General features: G+C 51.9%; 1 protein-coding gene across 2 annotated transcripts; it reads left to right on the top strand.

Moving 5' to 3' along the window:
- Positions 1–290: 290 nt before the first annotated feature.
- Sec14l2 (SEC14 like lipid binding 2) lies at positions 291–18827 on the top strand. 2 transcript variants are annotated; one of them, XM_075944108.1, is made up of 12 exons: positions 291–490; positions 2334–2409; positions 7051–7094; positions 7463–7522; positions 7748–7936; positions 9728–9823; positions 9921–9981; positions 10323–10406; positions 13530–13636; positions 13715–13854; positions 13972–14141; positions 18675–18827. In XM_075944108.1, the coding sequence occupies exons 1-12, from the start codon at positions 437–439 to the stop codon at positions 18803–18805; spliced, it is 1212 nt and encodes a 403-aa protein (XP_075800223.1). In that variant the 5' UTR covers positions 291–436; the 3' UTR covers positions 18806–18827. The 2 variants fall into 2 exon arrangements, with proteins under 2 accessions (XP_075800223.1, XP_075800224.1); XM_075944109.1 differs by lacking the exon at positions 13972–14141.
- The last annotated feature ends 42 nt before the right edge of the window (positions 18828–18869 follow it).

The raw sequence follows: 18869 nt of genomic DNA, 5'->3' as shown, positions 1-18869 counted from the left end.
AAGCCGAGCAGGTAGTAGTGATCATAAGTGGAAGGCAGAGTCTACACCACAGTTACTAGAAACTGAAAGACAGTCAGGGGCATCCTTTCCCAGTGGGCACAAGGAGAGCTGTCAACATTTCGGGGTAAGAGTAGCCCAGCCCAGCCCTGTGGAGTCACTCCTTGGAAGATGTCGTTAGCCAGCTCTTTTTAGCCTCCTTTTGATTAAGATGAGCTACCGCCCAAGTAGCTCAGGTGTCTGGCTCGCCTCCAGGGCCTCTGCGCATCTCGCCCCGCCTCTCGGGCTCCTTTAAGAGGCGGATCTTGGTCGCAAGCCCCAGGGCCTCGGCCAAAGGCTGGGACTTTACTCCGGCGGCGGCGGCGGCGGCGGCGGCGGCGGCAAACGACTCGGAGCTCCATCAGCTGCCGCAGGCGCCTCACCCCGAGGCTGAGCCACGATGAGCGGCAGAGTAGGTGACCTGAGCCCCAAACAGGAGGAGGCATTGGCCAAGGTGAGCCTGATCTTGTCCCATTTGTGGCCTTCGCCCTCCAGCTGGAAGCCGCTGCTAGGGAAGGTCCCCGCGAGCAGGCGACTGAGGGAGAGGCGGCGAGTCGCCCCCGCTTGGCTAGTGCCTAGCGGACCGCTTCTCGCTCAGTGTGAGGACCTCGGGAAGTTTGGTCATCGCGGTCTCCAGCACGAGCAGCCCTGGCGGTGCCCCCTGGGAAGAAGTGGTTGCTTGGAAGCCCTCAGAAGCGGCTGAGGGCACAAAGGCAACATTCATCCTCGGGGCTGGCAGGGACTGGCAGCAGGGCCGTGGGACAGAGGCAGGGCCCCAGGTTTCCTCCCATTTCCGGGAGGTTTTCCTCTTACGGAGACAGCGGCACATGGAAGGGTCCTGGACAGCTCCGTGGCAAACTCCCCAGAGCCCTTGCGAGGCATCAAGTCACTGTGTGACCTTGGGCCAAGCACTCACCTGTGTGTTCTTTGATGAAGTCAGAAGAGGGTGGCCGCGGGGCACCTCTGTGTGAAGTCTTAAGATTCTGGGACTAACTGGGTTGAGTTCCTTTCCGAGAGAAGAGCCCTCCTCCCTCTGGCAACCCAGACCCTTGGCTGGCAAGGAACTTAGTGGTGCCACTCAGAAAGAAAGGATAGATCCAGGCTTTGCCTTGGCACATGGGCAGAGAGGCACCTATCTATTCCGTTCAAGTTCAGGGGCTGGCCCTGCCGCCGGAAAGACCAGTTGCACTGGATCGGAATTGGTGGGGTACAGCCCCAGCGTTCGCTCCACAGCCAGGCAGTTTCTTGTGCTAGAGTGTAGCAGCAGATGTGGTTGCTGGGGGTGGCTTTTTTCCCCATGCCAAGTTTACTGTTGACCTGCAGAGGAAGTCTGGCGGACGTGGGTTTGGTGGTGATTAAACCAGGGGCTGCTAGGTAAGGTTCTCGGTGAGGGTGGCCTCCCCTTGCAGTTTAGATGACCATTGTCCTAATGCTGGGAGCTGCTTTGGGGGGATGGGAGGGTCTGACCTAAGGCAAAGGGCAGAGGTGGCCATTCCTCATTGGTCCCCTCTGGGGGTGTCCTATAGGTCAGTGACCAGGTAAAGGTCACTGCTGGAGCAGGAGGCTTAGGGAGAGCAGCGGGGAGCCTACTCTCCCCTAGAGCAGATGAGAGGTTGGGGTTAGATGTGGCCTCCCCTTGGAGTCACTGTTTACCCCACTTGGTGGCTACCTGCTGGAGCTGCCCCCTCCATCTGGGCTGTCACCTCTCTCCTTCCCTCCTCTCTTTTGTAGTCTTTGGAGCTCAGCTCGGCCCCCGGTTTTGAATGAAGGCATTTGAGACTACCCGCTTCCTTCCCTCTGCTCCCATTACCCAGGGGGCGGGCAGACTGCAGAGGGAAGAGCCTGGGATCTGGACTCAGATCCGTATCCCAGCTGTTGGGGGTGTTGCCTGAGCCTCTTGCTTTCATCTCTTCATCTGTAAAATGTGACAGCGACACCTCTTGCAGCTCTGGGAGAGATGGGAGACACAGAACCCAGATAATGGCTGTGCACAGGACAGGTGCTGGGCACACAGACAGTACTCCCTGTGGCTTGACCAGAGTGTCTGCTAACGGTGTTGATGACTGTTCGCTGGGAGTACACCCTCTTCCTCAGAAGTGAGGCAGGGCAGTGTCCTAGTCCCTTTCGGGGCCCTCCTCTCCAGCCCGACACTCCTAGCAACACTGCCCACAACCTCACTCAGCCAGAGGCTACAACAGTATGTAAAGGAGGGCTCTGGCAAAGGCCCCCAATGGAGGGTCCCTTTGGGAAGAGTGAGGTTGGGGAGCTCCCACTCATCCAGTTGTCTCTCCCTATAGTTTCGTGAAAATGTCCAGGACGTGCTGCCCACCCTGCCCAACCCAGATGACTATTTTCTCCTTCGATGGCTCCGAGGTGAGGGGAGGTGGGCGTGGGAGGCTGGGGCAGGGGCAGGGGCAGGGGCCGGGGCGTGTTCTGGGCAATGGAATGATATCCTCTGGAAACCCTGGCAAGCTGAGACAAAAGGTTGGCTGACGCCATCCACCCCAACCCCAACCCTTCTACAGGATACAGACACAGAAGCCCAGAGAGGTGAAGGGACTTGCTGGGTGAGCTGCAGTCAGCAAGAAGACCCATACCTCTGGGTATAGACGGTTAGCATCCTTTTCATCCACCCTGCAAATCTGCTCTGCAGACATGAAGGAAAATCAATGCCCAGAAGGCCCCACTCAGTGGGAAGTTGGAGGCAGAGCTGAGATTAGAACCAGGGTCCTGGTGCTGTCATCTTGAATGAAGGACACTGTGTATGGGGACTGAGGAGGGTGCTCCCTCCCCATCTTGAGTTCTAGCTTCAGTCATGTGCCAGCTTGGCTGTGTCACCTGGGCCAAGGTCACACATCTCTAGGCTCCTCTTCTGAGAAATGGATTAGACATGGTGCCCAGCTTTTTTGCAAGATAAGGCACGGCAATGTCTGTGGAGTGACATGAACATGTTGCTGCTAGTGTCGGGATCAGCCTCAGCCTCCATGCCTTGTACCTGTCTGTGCTCTTCCCTCTTCTTATCTGCCATCCGAGGCATGTGCCACCCTTCTGGGCTCTTCTGACACACTTTCGCTTTTCTTCATAGAAACTTTACTACTAGACAGAAAACAGAGAGTTCCGCTGCGTTTGACTAGCAGAGCTCTGGTTGTACCGGGGAATTCTGTTGCAGACGTCGGTCAGACCTGCCTTGTGTCTGCGTACTCACACATCTCCCAGCCCAGGAAGACCTGCGATAGATAAAAAAGATGCCCTTTTTGCTTTCCAGAACTTTAATAAAGCTGGCATCTTCTTGAAGACCTGCTAGCAGCACCCGAGGACAGGTGTACCCAGGAGAGCCATGTGGGGCTCACGGGCCCCTGGACTTATCACCTGCTCACCCTTACCCCACTCCCCGATGTGATCTGGCCCCTCTCCCAGTTTACCTAGAGAGAGTGGAGGGGTGGCGTGGGGGTGGCAATGAAGTCTGTCTATGCTGGAGGAAATTTTGGCCTAGCATTTGCTGAAAGGCTGCAGCTAAAGGCAGGTGGGTGGAGGAGTGGGAAGATAGTAGCCTCCTTAAAGGGCCAGTTGCAAGATGATCCAGCTATGGAGATTCTGCTAGAAGGAAGCGAGAGAAGCCATTGAACAACTCTGCAGCTCTCTTTTATTTAGGCACAGGCCAGTGTGAGGTTTTGGCAGCTGGTCTCCCAGACACTAAGCTTTTGCTATCGGAGTCCTGGGATGGGATAAACCACTTGTCTAAGGCTCGATAGTTTAATCAGGACCCGCATCTGGCACCAGCTCCTCCCTTGCAGGATGGTGATTCTCACTCTCCAGATGAGAAAACTCAGGCTCAGACCGGGCAAGGGACTTAAAGGTGCAAGGAAATGGAAAGCGTGCTCAGAGTAGAGTCCAGGGCCCTGGATTCCCAGCCAGCACCTTTTCCAGTAAGCCACAGCCTCCTTCCCAGGGAACGGCTCCTGAGGACAAGCATTGCTTCGTAATTGTTTTGGGGCTGCTAAGTAGCGAACCCAGGTCTGGGGCATGCCAGGCAAGCATTCTACCACCCAGTTGCATTTCTGGTTTCAAATTCTGCTTCTGAGCAGAGGAAGTTTCCCGGTAGCTCGTTTGTGCCTCACATTTTCTGGGCAGGAGCTCTGCCTACTCAGACCCTATTACGAATTTGAATTGGGGTTTTTGTTGCCTTAAAAAAAAAGCACTCTTTCTCCCCCTCATCCCTTTGATTCTAAAGGAGTCTTTTGCAGTAGAATGTGGTATGAGCTTGGGGTTCACTTCTCTCTGGCTCTCCCCAGCAGTCAGCTGGAAGTGAGATCCCGGTCCCCCAGAAAGGAAGGCCAGTGAGCAAGACAGAATAGAGGTGGGAGGAAGCCTGGGAGAGGGAGAGTGTGACTGAATGAGTCTGCAGCTTACAGGGCTAGGGTGCAGGCAAACCAGAGCCCAGGCTGCCTGCTCCCGGACCAGGTTATTGTGCAGTGTCCCATGCCAGGCTTCCAGCTGCTTCTGAGCAGGGCAGCAGGAGCCTAGAAAGACCTGACTCAACAGACATGGTGGGGAAGATCCTGAATGTTGGACCTTGGCAGGTAGGGTTAACTGGAGAGGTTCTCCTGGATAAGGGCACTCAGTATACTACTCCTGGATCCCTGTTCTCCACCAAGATAAGGGCTCGCCTCTCTTGAGGGGAGTGTCCTTTCTCTGAGAAACTCTCATTTTCACGGTCTAGCTCCTCTGTTACAAAGGATAGTCAGTTCAAGCTTCTCAAGTGGTCTGGTCAGGCATATGCAGTATCTAGAAACACACAAGATAGGAGAGCTGAGATGCAGACCCACGTTACATTCCTCTAAAAGCTGCCCGGGGCTGCTGGAGGCACAGGAAGGGTGGCAGTGAGGAAATTCCTAAGCCCAGCTTGCCAGAGTGGCCAGGAAGGATCTGGCATGCACAGTGGCAGTGGCCTGGCCAATCCTTTCTCTTGTTTTTTTTAAAAATATTTTATTAATTATTATGTATACAATATTCTGTTTGTATGTATGCCTGCAAGCCAGAAGACTTCATTACAGATGGTTGTGAGCCACCGTGTGGTTGCTGGGAATTGAACTCAGGACCTTTGGAAGAGCAGGCAACGCTCTTAACCTCTGAGCCATCTCTCCAGCCCCCTTTCTCTTGTTTTTAAGAAGTTTTTTTGAAATGTGTAGTAGGAGAGGGAGAGGGATAGCGGGTGAGAGATTGGGCGTGAGGAGTGCACGCCACAGTGTGCACATGGCGGTGAGAGAACTGTGGATTTACCCACCTTTGCCTGGCCTCTGGGGAGCAAGCTCAAGTTGTCAGGTTGCCGGGCGTGCACATTAAGCCCCGCTACCCACTGAACTATCTTCTCTCTTTTTAAAATCTTATTTATGTATTTTTTTTAGGTATGAATACTCTGTCTGCACATTTGCCTGCAGGCCAGAAGAGGGCATTAGATCCCATACAGATAGTTGTGAGCCACCATGTGGGAACTGAACTCAGGACCTCTGGAACAGAGCAGCCAGTGCTCTTAACCACTGAGCCATCTCTCCAGCCCACCCACTGAACCATCTTACTGATCTTTTTTTCTTTCTTAAGATAGTGTTTCAATATGTAGCCCAGGTTAGCATAAATTTCCAATGCGGCTCAGGCCGACTTCAAACTCGAGACCCTCATGTCTCGACCTACCAAGGAACCACACCCAGGCTTGATCAGACCTTTAGACACACTGCCCTGACTCTGATGGAGGACGGGACTTCACGAATGCAGACTCAGGGTGTATGGTCCCCTGCTCCCAGAGCACAGTGCTGAAGGACAGCTGACAGCCCAAAGGGCAGCCTGTGTGTTCGGTTCCAGGGCTATCAGTAGATCTAGATGTCAATTAAATCAGTGGAGGATGTATAGCCAGGAGAGATAGTTCGTAGGTCAGAGGCCACACCCATCAGACTCTCTGGAATGGAGTAGACTCCCGAGGAAATGCGAGAGGGATACCAGTGGAGGGCCTGTCTCTCTCTCCACGGAGGGATTGGCAGAGGGATTGGCGGCTTAGCCGGTGCGCAGGTGTGAGGAGCACAGGTGTGAGGGATTTGGGGTTTCAATTGACTCTAAGCTCCACCTGAACTAAAGGTGTGACCATTGCAAAGAGAATTCTTAAGGTATATCGGAGAAGGGGCAAACAACACCTGGGCTCAGCTTGTGAGGTTCGCCTGGGGGGTGGGGAACGCGGCCAGGGGGACAATATCCAAAGGGAAGTGATTAGGAGATTGTGGAGCTGCGTGTGAGAAATGGCTCTGAGGACGGGCAGCACAGCGGGAAGGAAGGCCCAGGAGGGCAGCCGGAGTTCATGGTTTGGGAGGACTGTTGCACGATGGGGGAAGGAACTCTGTTCTTGGGATGCCCCTGGAGTAGACTGCAGCTCACAGCGAATTAGTGAGGCTGGCAGCTCTGCTCTTCTGCAGGTGGCCTCAGGGGACAGGGAAATCTTGGGTTCAGATCTCAGCAGGACAACTTGTTGGGGTGGGTCCACGTAAGCTAAGACCCCACTGTGCTCCTTTAAGGAATGTGTGAGTCTTTCAGGGAAATGTCAGGATTGGCTAGAGGCACACTGACTTCTACCTCTCCACGATGTTTGGCAGCTCAGCCGCAGCTCCCCGGACAGCTATGTTCATCTTTGAACTGTGGGTCAATTTCTCAGGGCTGGATGTTATACTGTGGAAGAGATAACTTTTGTCCTTGTGGGGGATGGCCGATTGATAAAAGATTCCAGGGTTCATTTTCTCTGAGATAAGACCCTTCACCTGATTATCTGCCAGGATACTCTGACCCCAGCATGGCAACGCTGCCCATTCCCAACTGCCTTGAACTTGGCCTGTCTACCCCACCAGCTCAGGGCTGTGGGGTTTTACAAAGCTGACAGGTGGCTGGGGGAACCCACAAGGGGATTGGGCCCCAGCCTGGGAACAGGTCCGTAGACGTGCGGTCGGATTCCCAACCCTGGTCATGCTTTTGTTACAGCCCGAAGCTTTGACCTGCAGAAGTCAGAGGCCATGCTCCGCAAGGTGAGTCTCTGCCGCCGCCACAGTTCCTCCCGCCAGTCGCATTGTGCCTGGACTTCTCCTCCCTACCCATCACCCACCCCTAGTATAGGTTTTGGTTTGTATGACATAGTTATTAGCCAACAATTGTTGCTTTATTCCTGAGGGACAAAGTGCACTTCCTTCCCTGGAAACATTGGACTTCCCTACTTCATAACTAGCCCAAAATGATGTTCTTGCTGATATATCTGAAGAAACTGGGGCCTCCCTTTCCACCCTTGTCCAGTTCCTTCTAGGGGTCATCTATGCTGGTCACCTATTCAAGACCCCACCACCACCACACACCTATTCTTTTTCTGCCTTGTGTTTCCTAAATCTTTGTATATTTGCAGCATGTGGAATTCCGGAAGCAAAAGGACATCGACAACATCATCAGCTGGCAGCCACCCGAGGTGAGGACCAATTATCCCACTCCACCCCTGTGTGAGGATGCTTATTAGACTCCCAGTCTGTACCCTGGTCTACTGGACCTGGAACCTCAAAGGGAGACACTATAGTTCCAAAACAGGTATTTCTTGACACCCGGGGGAGGGTATGAAGGGAGATACTTGTGAACCAGCAGAAGGGATGGATGTCCCGGGCCTGTCTATGAGATGCTTTTGTATGTCTTTGGCCAGGTGATCCAGCAGTATCTGTCAGGCGGCAGGTGTGGCTATGACCTGGATGGCTGCCCAGTCTGGTATGACATCATTGGTCCCCTGGATGCCAAGGGTCTGCTATTCTCCGCCTCCAAGCAGGACCTGCTCAGGACCAAGATGAGGGACTGTGAGCTGCTTCTGCAGGAGTGTGCCCACCAGACCACAAAGGTATGGTCTGCCTGCCATTGAGTGATTTGATCATGGCGAAGACAGTCAAGGGGAAGCAGGAATGTCACATAGGGATGGAAGCACCTGTCTCAGAGTTTGGGTTTCACAGACCTGAAATCTCAGGGTTTTAGATGAACATGCTACCAATCCATCTGTTCTCTTCTCTTCCCTTTCTTCCCTCCCTCCATCCCTTTGACTGAAGATTGAACCCAAGGTCTTGTGCACGTTAGGCAAGTTCTCCACCACTAAACTATGCCCCCATCTTGTCACACTTTCATTTTGCTAAGTAAAAACTTAAAATAACCTTCTATTGTTGCCATGGTGACTCCCCCAAACTGTAGGAATGGTGTATGTAGGGGAGATCCGAGACTAAACTGCCGTCCTTTACTGAAGACGGTTTAATAAACGTCACTAGTGTGAGAGTTAGAGCCCAGCTGGTACAGTGCTCACCCCCCACATCCAGGGCTCCACCCCAATACAGCAGGGAGGTGAGTGGTATACACCTGTAATCCCATGATTCACAAGCCTGAAGTAGATAGCTGAGTGGTGGTGGCACATGCCTTTAATCCCAGCACTCGGGAGGCAGAGACAGGTGGATCTCTGTGTGTTCGAGGCCAGCCTGGTCTACAGAGCAAGTCCCAGGACAGGCTACAAAGTTATGAAGAAACCCTGTCTTGAAAAAACAAACAAGTCTGAGGCAGGGGGGTCTTGAATTTGAAGCTAGCCTGGGCTATGCAGTGGGACCTAAAAACAAACAACAGAAAACAAAAAACTATAAATTACCACAGTTGGAGTTGTTGCTAAGGGACAGGCAGCTCACCTAGCACAGGCAAGGGCCAAGGTTTAATTCTTAGCACAATACCCCCCCAAAAACAAGACAAAACAACAACAAAAAACCTCAGAAAACCACCTCACTACATTGTTACACTTTTCTTGTTTCCGTGGGAACCACTGAGATCCTGTCTTGGACTAAACTACCCTTGGGCAGCTATGGGGTGTGTGTGTGCCTGGGTGGTCCTCATGTAGACAAATCCAGGATCCCTGCTCCTCCAAGTTTATTTTCAAAGCATCAGGGTGACAATTCCCTGCTAAGAAAAAGACTGAGGCACTGGAGAGATGACTCAGCAGGCAAATGACTTGCTAGCAAACCTGAGAACCTACATGGCAGAAGAGGAGAAGCAATTCCCACAAGTTATCCTCAGAGCTACACACCCCCACTGTGGCATGTACACACACACACACACACACACACACAGTGGGGGGAAGGGAGGGAGGGATGGAGAGACAGACAGACAGACAAATATAAACATATTTTTTTTTAAAAAAAGAAAGGAAGGACTGAGGAGCAAGCTGGAGCTGTGGCTAACCCCTCCTCCCCCAGCAGCTGCAGATGGGTTAAAGCAGGGAGACCTCTCAGTGCTGTTCTTTGCTGAGGTTCACAAAAAGTCCACCCAGTACAGAACCTGAGAGGCTGGGGACACAAACGTGGTTCAACCTGCTGCTTCCTTAGAGCTTAGGTAGAATGGAGTGTCTAAGCCTGAGGGAGAGGTGCTGCCCAGGGAGCACACAGTAACTGACGGGAGGACAGAGGCCATCAGGAGAACCTGCTGGACAGTAGGGACCTTGGATATGACCTTGATCCACCCTAGTCCTTTGCTAGCGGAGAATAGTTTGTCTAGGTCATAGTTCCACCCTGGATGACATCTGCATCTCTGCTGCTGCTGTTTGTACCCAGTGAGTATTGGCCCTGAATTCAGCGACTTCCTTCTGCTGTCTGTCTGTTCCCAGTAGCTAGGGAAGAAGATAGAGACCATCACCATGATTTATGACTGTGAGGGGCTCGGCCTCAAGCACCTCTGGAAGCCTGCAGTGGAGGCCTATGGAGAGGTAAGAGGCAGGGAGCGGGGCCAGGACTCACAGGTTGAAGGGCACAGTGGCCTGGAGGCCTGAGCTGCTGAAACGAGGGCCACTTCTGCTTCCACAGTTTCTCTCCATGTTTGAAGAAAATTATCCCGAAACACTGAAGCATCTGTTTGTCGTTAAAGGTAAGTTGGGAATTTCTGGTGATGGGGCCAAATATGAACAAGAGGCTGGAACCATTGCTTGGGGGCAGACGGAGTGAACGGCAGCCCTTGACCTTAGCCTGTACAGATGCTTTACGGCTCCCAGAGCATGTGAGCCACCTAGCCCCTTAGGATTCAGGCTGGTGATGCCGTAGGAGGAGACTGGTTGGCTACAATCCTTGTACAGCTTGGAAGCCAGCTTCAGACATGCCTGGCTGATCCTCACACTTAGCTGCCCCATGAGTGGAGATGGGTGGCCGATGACGCTGGCAGCATCTGAGTTACCGTTGTCTCTGCTTCACGTGGTCTTGCCTCTCTTCCAGCCCCCAAGCTGTTTCCTGTGGCTTATAACCTCATCAAGCCTTTCCTAAGTGAGGACACTCGTAAGAAGATTATGGTCCTGGGGGGTAAGTGGCCCAAATGCTACACGTTGGTGTGTGTGGTCCAAACAACGTCTGGTCACAGCCTCCAGGGCAAAGACCTATCTTCTACTTTGGGAGTAGTTGGGACATAGGGGCAAGTGGAAACAGATCTGTGGCTTCTTGTGTTTCCTCACACACTCTAGAAGCAAGCACTGGGCTCACCATGCAAGTTCAAAGATGAACGGAATTCCAGGGCTTATCCTGAAGGGGCTTACAGTATTATAGGGAGAGACAACTGCAGAGGGAAGGCTATGGTATGAACCAGAAGACACTAGAAAGAGCATCAGGAGGGTGCGAGGAGATCATCTGGGGGCAGGCAGGAGTGAGTGGCTCCACTCCCACAAACACCTTTTCAGGACTAGGTGCCAGGCTGCCAGGATTAAGACAGTCCCTTGGAGCCGGGCGGTGGTGGCGCACGCCTTTAATCCCAGCACTCGGGAGGCAGAGGCAGGAGGATCTCTGTGAGTTCGAGACCAGCCTAGTCTACAAGAGCTAGTTCCAGGACAGGCTCCAAAACCACAGAGAAACCCTGTCTCGAAAAACAAAAAAACAAAAAAAAAAAAAAAGAAGAAGAAAGACAGTCCCTTGGCTAGCTCTCAGGGAAGGGGGACACAAACATGCTTGTCGGTGTGATACATAGGACAAGGGGAAACCACAGGGTAGTCACAGCTAGCAGCAACTCTCATCCCACCAGAGTGGAGGTGAGAGCCATGTCGACCTAAGCTACACACAGCAACATGAGCAAGGTGGCCACATGGAACAGAGCAGAAAGAGGAGCACCGAGTAAAGACCTCCCTTAGGATGGTGCAGGCAGCAGTCATGGAATGAGGCAGAGTGCCACAGAGTTACCATGGTCATATTTTCAATGGACTCATACCTACCAGCAAAAGTCCACGAAAGCCAGAGGCCAGTTTGCATGCCATGCTGTTGCTCATGCAAGAGATGGTGTAAACCTAGGAAGCAATATCAGGGACAAGGAGGAAAGGCGGGACTTACAACTTGCCTAGGAAGCAAAACAGCAGAGATGGACTGGCCGCAGAGAGGAGGTTAAATCACGAATAGAGGTGACTGTGCAAAATCTACTGATGCTGAGGATCCAGGAGTCTGCAGTGAGCCTGGGGGACATCCAAGTCCTAGTGCAGGCAGAGTAAGAGGAGCCCACTGGGGACCGTGAAAAGGCCAGAAGAAGGCATCAGATCTCATTACAGATGGTTGTGAGCCCCCATGTGGTTGCTGGGAACTGAACTCAGGACCTCTGGAAGAACAGCCAGTGCTCTTAACCTTTGAGCCATCTCTCCAGCCTCTTGGTTTGCTTCTTTACCTTTGGGCTAAGACAAAGCGAGAGTGGCAACTTTGGGCTGGAAAGGCGGTCAATGTCTAGTTTCCCAGCACCTTGGAGGTTGAGGATCTCCAGGTCCAGGTCTGTCTGGGCTACATTCTAAGTTCAAGGCCAACCCAGGTTACTAGTGAGACCCTGTCTCAAAAACGACAACGTGGGCTGGTTCCATGGGTACAACACATGCTTGTTATACAAGGCTGATGACCTGAGTTTGACGCCTGATCTCACAGTGGAAGGAGAGAAACAACCCCCAAAAGCTGTTCTTTAGCGTCCACATTTATGGTTCCAACACACACATACATCAGACACAAAAGAACAAGAAAACATTTAAGATACCTCAGGACTAAGGAGGTAGAAGGTTGAAACTACACAGTGAATTCCAGGTCAGCCTGGGTTACACAGTGAGACCCTATTCCAAACCAAAGGACGTCAGGACTGGGGCGGTGAAGTCCCAGCTTTGGCTGTGGCCGACGCTGTTCTGTGTAGGACGGGAAGACCTCTCTTGATTTTCTCCCAGCTCTCCAGCTCAGCTGGGAGAAGAACAAAATCAGCGCAATAGGTTTTTCTGGGTTTTGGTTTTTCTGTTGCTACCACCCACCAAAGTGCATGAGTGAGGCAGTTTGGTTCCCTGGCAGCAGAGCTGTGTAGGAGGTTCAGGCTGTTCTCCTACCCACACTTCAAATTCTTTCCACCAAATGTGCTTTGGGCAGACTGGGAAGAAACAGGATCTCCAACAGAGGAGGGGTCAAAGTTACTCCAGGTTGGTCACGGAGTTTAGCAGTGCCAATGAAGTCACCCCAAGGCCACAGGCACCATGTTCTCAAGAGTCACATGCTTTGGGGTCCTAAACACCTGAGGGCTGGCAGACACAGGATTGTCAGTGTCCCAGTCATCTATGCAGAGGATACAAGGCTAGTCCCTGGCCTGGAGCTGCTTGGTATAGATGGTCTATACAGTCGGCGTGGCTTCTGGGATTAAACATTGTGCCAGGCTGGTATTTCTTGGGGAAATGATTCTTGGCAGCAGACACCTGAGAGCTAATTGCTCCAATCGGGAGGGGATTTAGTTAGAAAAGCAACAACAAAAGCAGTCAACCAGGGCTGGAGAGATGGCTCAGTGGTTAAAAGCATTGCGTGCTCTTCCAAACGTCCTGAGTTCAATTCCCAGCAACCACATGGTGGCTCACAACCATCTGTAAAGAGGTCTGGCGCCCTCTTCTGGCCTTCAGGCATACACACAGACAAAAAAAATTGTATACATAATAAATAAATATTTAAAAAAAAAGCAGTCAACCAGCCCAAAACAACAAGAAGAGACATGAAGTTGACTGGGTAAAGCCACGTAAGCCCATTTGAGGGGTCCCTCTCCAGTGGGGTGCTTTCAGTCAGTGTAGGAGAAAATAACTGCATAACTGTGTAAGTACCCGTAGTCTTGCTGCATGACACCCCACCCCGCTTTTGGTCCCCACCCACTATGACAGCAGCCCAGAGTTTCTGAACCCCGGCTCTTTCTGACGCCGTGTAGTACTGTGGACGCATCATGTGCTCACAAAGCACTCCATTTTCCCCCAGACACAGTCTCACTATGGAGCCAAGGCTGGCCTCACACTAATGGTGCTCCTGCCTGCAGTCCCTTGGGTGACGCTGCACCATGCGAGCCTGTAATGCTTCCTTATAAGGCAGGGCCAGCCTTCTCTGCCTCTTCAGGACTGACCGCCAGGTACGAAGTCCTGCCTAGTGACACATTTCTGTCCTTCCCTCTCCTGCCAGCAAACTGGAAGGAGGTTTTACTCAAACATATCAGCCCTGAACAGTTGCCTGTGGAGTATGGAGGTACTATGACCGACCCTGATGGAAACCCCAAGTGTAAATCCAAGGTATGGGCCACCAGCTGGAGGTCAAGGGGGAGTCTTTGCTCAGAGGGCACCCCGACTCATCCTGTGCTCTGCTTCTAGATCAACTATGGCGGTGACATCCCCAAGCAGTACTACGTGCGAGACCAGGTTAAGCAGCAGTATGAACACAGCGTGCAGATCTCCCGAGGCTCCTCCCACCAAGTGGAGTATGAGATCCTCTTCCCTGGCTGTGTCCTCAGGTAGGACTGCCTGCTTCCCGGGATCCCAGCCTTTGTCAGTGCCAGTGGGTGGGCTGCAGTGCAAGAAGCCCAGTTGCCATGGACACACACACACACACAGGTGGATGTCCTCTGCAGGTGGCAGTTTATGTCGGAGGGATCAGACGTGGGTTTTGGGATTTTCCTGAAGACCAAGATGGGGGAACGGCAGCGGGCAGGGGAGATGACAGAGGTGCTGCCCAACCAGAGATACAATTCCCACATGGTCCCTGAGGATGGGACCCTCACCTGCAGTGAGCCAGGCATCTGTAAGTATCTGGGTCTTGGCAACACATGAAGCCCATACCTTTCTGCTTATGACACGCCTCTTCCTCTCTTCCTCAGTGCGCTGGTCATCTCAGTGTCAGAATAGGAAGGGGTACTCTGTCTCATGACACAGAGCAGGAAAACTAGATTTGGAAAGATGCAGTGACTTCCTTAAGGGGGTCAGATAGTTAACAGCAGGGCGGGACTCTCACTGATATTCCCAAGTAGAGGTGATTGCCATCAAATCCAGGGAGTACGGGACTTCAGAAGTCCAGCTTTTGGGAGCTGGGCATGGTGGAGCACACCTGTAATCCCAGCATGTAGGAGGCTGAGGCAGGACTGCAAGTTGGGGCCAGCTCAGGCTGTACAGGCTTTCTCCAAGGCTAACTAGGCCTGAGACATCAGCCAGACATTTTTTAGGGATGCCTGTCCCCTTAGAAGTCAGAGGCAGAACTGACTGTGTGGGTGTAAGGATTTCACAGGGCATGGCATGCCAAAAAAAAATTGCCAGCCTTAAGCATCCTGAACACCACTCACCTCCAGGTAGACACAGGACGTGAGAAGGCAGCATACACAGGACAAAAGGGCTTCCAGGGGCTCATGTGGTGATGGCTAAAACCCTTTAGACCCAGAATCCTACTTCTGAAATGTGGCCTACAGAAACCTTTACAAGAAGTTCCTAGCAGCCCGTAAAGCCAGTGAGTGACACAGCACATGGCCACAAGAAGGTCCATCCACACAACAAAACATGCAGTCATTAAAGAGAACACATCGACAGTTAAGATGTTAATTCATGTTAAGCAGGTAAACATGAAATACAGTGTGTGTGGTATATGAGTGTGTAAATAGAAAGGAGTTCTGGGAAATCCACACTAACTTGAGGGCAATTGGGCTGACAGAGGGAGTTCATTTTCCTCTATTTCTGCAAATATATTTTACAGTGTATTCTAGAGTAGTGGAAAAAGCACCAATGTATGCACACAAGCCAGACAATTTCTAGTTTCCTGACAGAGCCAGGAGACGAAGGATAGAAAAGCGAGGAGCAAGGGCATTATGCTCCGATCTGAGCTGGACTTGACCATTGGCTGTGTGTGGACTTGGGCAAATGACTTGGCCTTCCTGAGGGTGGCTCCTGATTGCTGCAACTGGGAACTTGCAGAGATGCCAGGTTCCATGCGATAAGATCCGTGAGGCCATGGGCATAATGCCAGAAATAGAGCATGCGACTCAGCACGGACAGCCATCTTTATTACTATTATTAGGGTAACTAGGAGAGCAGGACTATCTCCAGAGATGGCAGCATCCCTGCTGAGGCTGCACCTCTGAGAGGCAGCACTAGCCCCGCAGAGATCTGCTCCTTCCTTCCCGTCCAGCAGCCTGCGGTGCTGGTGCTCCCTCCCTAGGGATACACCACACCGAGGAGCAGGATCATTCTTGTTAGTGAGCAGCCGAGTCACAGGGGCAAGCATACTCTGTGCTGCACCGAGAACAAGGATTGGCACAGCCCAGGCATTGCCATCCACAAGGGAGAGAGCACTTTATCTCACAGGGTAGACTTCTCTTCAGAAGGAGGCTGAGGCATAGACAAGATGTTCTCTTTCCCATCACGTAGCTAGTGTAGATGCTGAGAGAGGACACTAGAGGCTCCTAGTCACAGACTGAGGGAAAATTAAGACATTTATCCTTGCTGTGACGAGAGTCCCAGATCAAGGAAGTACGGGGTAGCAGGAGGCCAACACTGTTCATCTGAAGGATAAACAGCCTTTAATACAGCAGGATGGGAACTGCAAACCCTCGTTTACTTCAGTCTTCCTGGATCTGTTCCCCTTACCTGCCTGGGATCTGCTTATTTGCTGGAGGAGCAGAGGCAGGCCATAGGATAAAATTCCCCTTTCCAGATGGAAAGGCAGGGAGGTAGGGTCAGATGTCACTAGGAGGCAGGGTTGTTGAGATCTAGAGATCCAAGGGCAATGCCTCTGAGGACCAGGTGACCCTGCAAAGTGGAGCATGATCACCCCAGAGAGAATTAAATCTTTGGGTATGTCAGCTTCTAATGGTGCAAACACAACCTTCCCTGGGCTTCTCTGCCCCTTGCTCAGGTGGACTGAGGACAGGCCAACATTTGGGTGGGTTTCACCTTCTCCCAATTACTTTTTGAGAGCCTACTGTGTGAAATGCTCAACTAGGGATGGAAAGAATGAAGAAAACAGTGAAATGGACTTTGAGCAGTGGATAGGAAGGTCTGAAACACTGTAGGAAGGGGTCAGGCAGTGCTGGGAGAAGAGGCTCGCAAGGCATGGATGCTGAGAATGTCTAACTTTGCCACCACCTCTCCCAGAGGGCTCCCAGCAAGTGTCTCTCCTTCACCATAAAATGCGGGAAGAAGGCTAGAGCAGATTTCCTTCTGGAGTCCACGGACGCCCCAGAGAAGTGGTTCCAAATCTAAGAACCAACACTGCCCTCTCATAAATAATGTCTATTGTTCCCATTACTCACAGACAATGTAATCCACCTACGCATATCATTTTAAAATCAATATACTCCACCCGTAATATAAAATAGAAACGAGGAAGTCAGTTTGAATATAATAATTATTATGAAGTACCAAGGATTCAACCCAGGGTTTCCTGCATGCTAGGCAGGTGCTCTAACCCCAAGCACCAGAGCTAGAATTTATACATTTTACTACATATATGAGAGGCAAGATGGCACCTACTTCCCTAAAGAATAGCGTCTTTCTCTTTGGGACACTGGCCCTGAAACCTCAAGGTGCTCCAAGGGGCCAGTCACCTATCACATGCTGAGACGCCCTTGACTGGAGGGCCTCCAGGGACTCCATGAGCCTTTGAATACATGACCAGTGTCACCCTGTGCCACACAGACCTACGAGCTGTAAGACTGCCCTTCCCTATGCCTGTGCCTCCTACAAAGCCCTTCCTTGTGTTCGAGGGCAGATTTTTTGCCGAGCAAAGCATCTCAATCCTGGTCCAAGGAGATCAAAGTACGGTGGACTCTGGTTGCCCAGAGGAGGGGAGTGTGGGATCTGCAGGACCTCTGGTAGAGATGGGAATCAGATGACTGACACCATGAAGTGTCAGGGAAAAGGAGTGGGCGCTGTGCGGACTGCTGGCCCAGTGCAGTTTATCTCGGGGTGAGAAGTCAGATGCCGGGAAAGTGAGAAAGGAGCAGCGCAGAAGGGTGGTGCTGCTTCTGTTTTCGGGCTTAGCTGTCCTGAAGGGGCATCTGAAGGAGATAGGACAAGCTTGCAAAGAGGCAGAGTTAGAGCGAAAGCAAGCCTGTTCAGTGGCCAGGACTTAGACGCCGTCCCTGCCAACTGTGTCCATGCTCCTTCCTAGAGGACACACAGCCCACAGCCTCCTCACCCGCCAGCCTGCCAAACACTGCCCATCCCTTTAGAGGCCTGACTCTATAGCAAGCCTGCCAAGCGCTGTACAGTCACATATGCAAGGAGCATGCCCATATTCAGTGTATGTTTGGAGAAAGCTGGACAGTGTGTGAGAAAACCTTGCCTCCAGAACAGTGCCATTCCTGGGTGCTACCACCAGAGAACCTCCAACTGTAGACATACCCCCCCCCCAATTATTTTTACACATAAATTAACAAAAGTGTTACAAACTGTTCTGAAGTTTATTTTGGCTTCTGTATGTATCTTAGACACCACCACCATTCTCCCCGCCCCCACTTTGTCTATGTAGCTCACTCTGGACTCAACAGTATATAGCCGAGGCTGGTCTTGAACGTCCTTACCTTCCTAAGTGTTGCGATTACAGGTGTGTATCACCATGGCCAGCTAGGCTCTTTCTTTTTAATATCAGAACAGTGTTCCAGAAGACAGATTACAACACAAATTGCTCAAGCAACTCCCCTTTGATGAGCAGCCCATACTTTTATTATTATGGGCAGGCATGCAGTGAGCACCCTTTGCCCCATTAATCTTCCCAGAGGGAAAGCACCTGGTTCATAAATTTTGCAGAGAAATGGAATGGGCTGGGCTTCCCAGGATCCAAATCAGGCAGGAATATGGACAGGAAGGCAAAGCAGAGGGAAAGCCCAACCCACCATTGCCCCACTATGCGACATAAAACCCTTTCCGCTGATGCCAAGTAGGACCACTGCTGAGTTCAGAGCTGCAGTGAGGAAAAATGTGACCACAGAGATAGACCACAAACCCTGTGCTTTCCCACACAGACGTCATCGTCACAACTCTGGCTGCTAATATTAGTCAGCCTGGTCTAAGGAAGCCATGGCTGCTGGTCTTAAAGGCCTTTTCCTTCCAAGCTCTTACAGATCTGAGTCTCTCTGTTACCCATCTCTCTAGGCCTGTGCTGTGTCATACAGTTTTCTTCCACTTTATGAACACAGTGTCAACCCCGTAAGACTGAGTTTCAGAAGGTCCAGTACTTTCCCCTCCATCCCCTAGCACACCCTTGCTCAGTCAGTAAAATCCAGCCCTGCTCACCTCCCTTCGCCTCCTGGCGGGAACTGCCTGAACGTTTCCTTTTCTGCTCCCTCAGATGTCCTGCGCTTTGACAACACCTACAGCTTCATCCATGCCAAGAAAGTCAGCTTCACTGTGGAGGTCCTGCTTCCCGACAAGGCAGCAGAGGAGAAGATGAACCAGCAGGGGGCAGCCACGCCCAAATAACAGCTCTCGCCTGCCCCCCTCAGAGCCTTCCTGTTGGTTGTTTCTTTGTAGTAGCGACTTTCCT

The sequence above is a fragment of the Microtus pennsylvanicus genome, chromosome 12 (assembly GCF_037038515.1).
Source record: "Microtus pennsylvanicus isolate mMicPen1 chromosome 12, mMicPen1.hap1, whole genome shotgun sequence".
Classification (NCBI taxonomy): domain Eukaryota; kingdom Metazoa; phylum Chordata; class Mammalia; order Rodentia; family Cricetidae; genus Microtus; species Microtus pennsylvanicus.
Note: the sequence above shows the minus strand (reverse complement) of the source record. Positions and strands in the feature narration are given on the sequence as shown.

Coding starts and splice junctions, on each gene's coding strand:
- Sec14l2 (XM_075944108.1), top strand. CDS start 437: ATGAGCGGCAGAGTAGGTGACCTGAGCCCCAAACAGGAGGAGGCATTG. Junction 491..2,333: donor AGGAGGAGGCATTGGCCAAG/GTGAGCCTGATC, acceptor CTCTCCCTATAG/TTTCGTGAAAATGTCCAGGA. Junction 9,982..10,322: donor GCATCTGTTTGTCGTTAAAG/GTAAGTTGGGAA, acceptor CCTCTCTTCCAG/CCCCCAAGCTGTTTCCTGTG.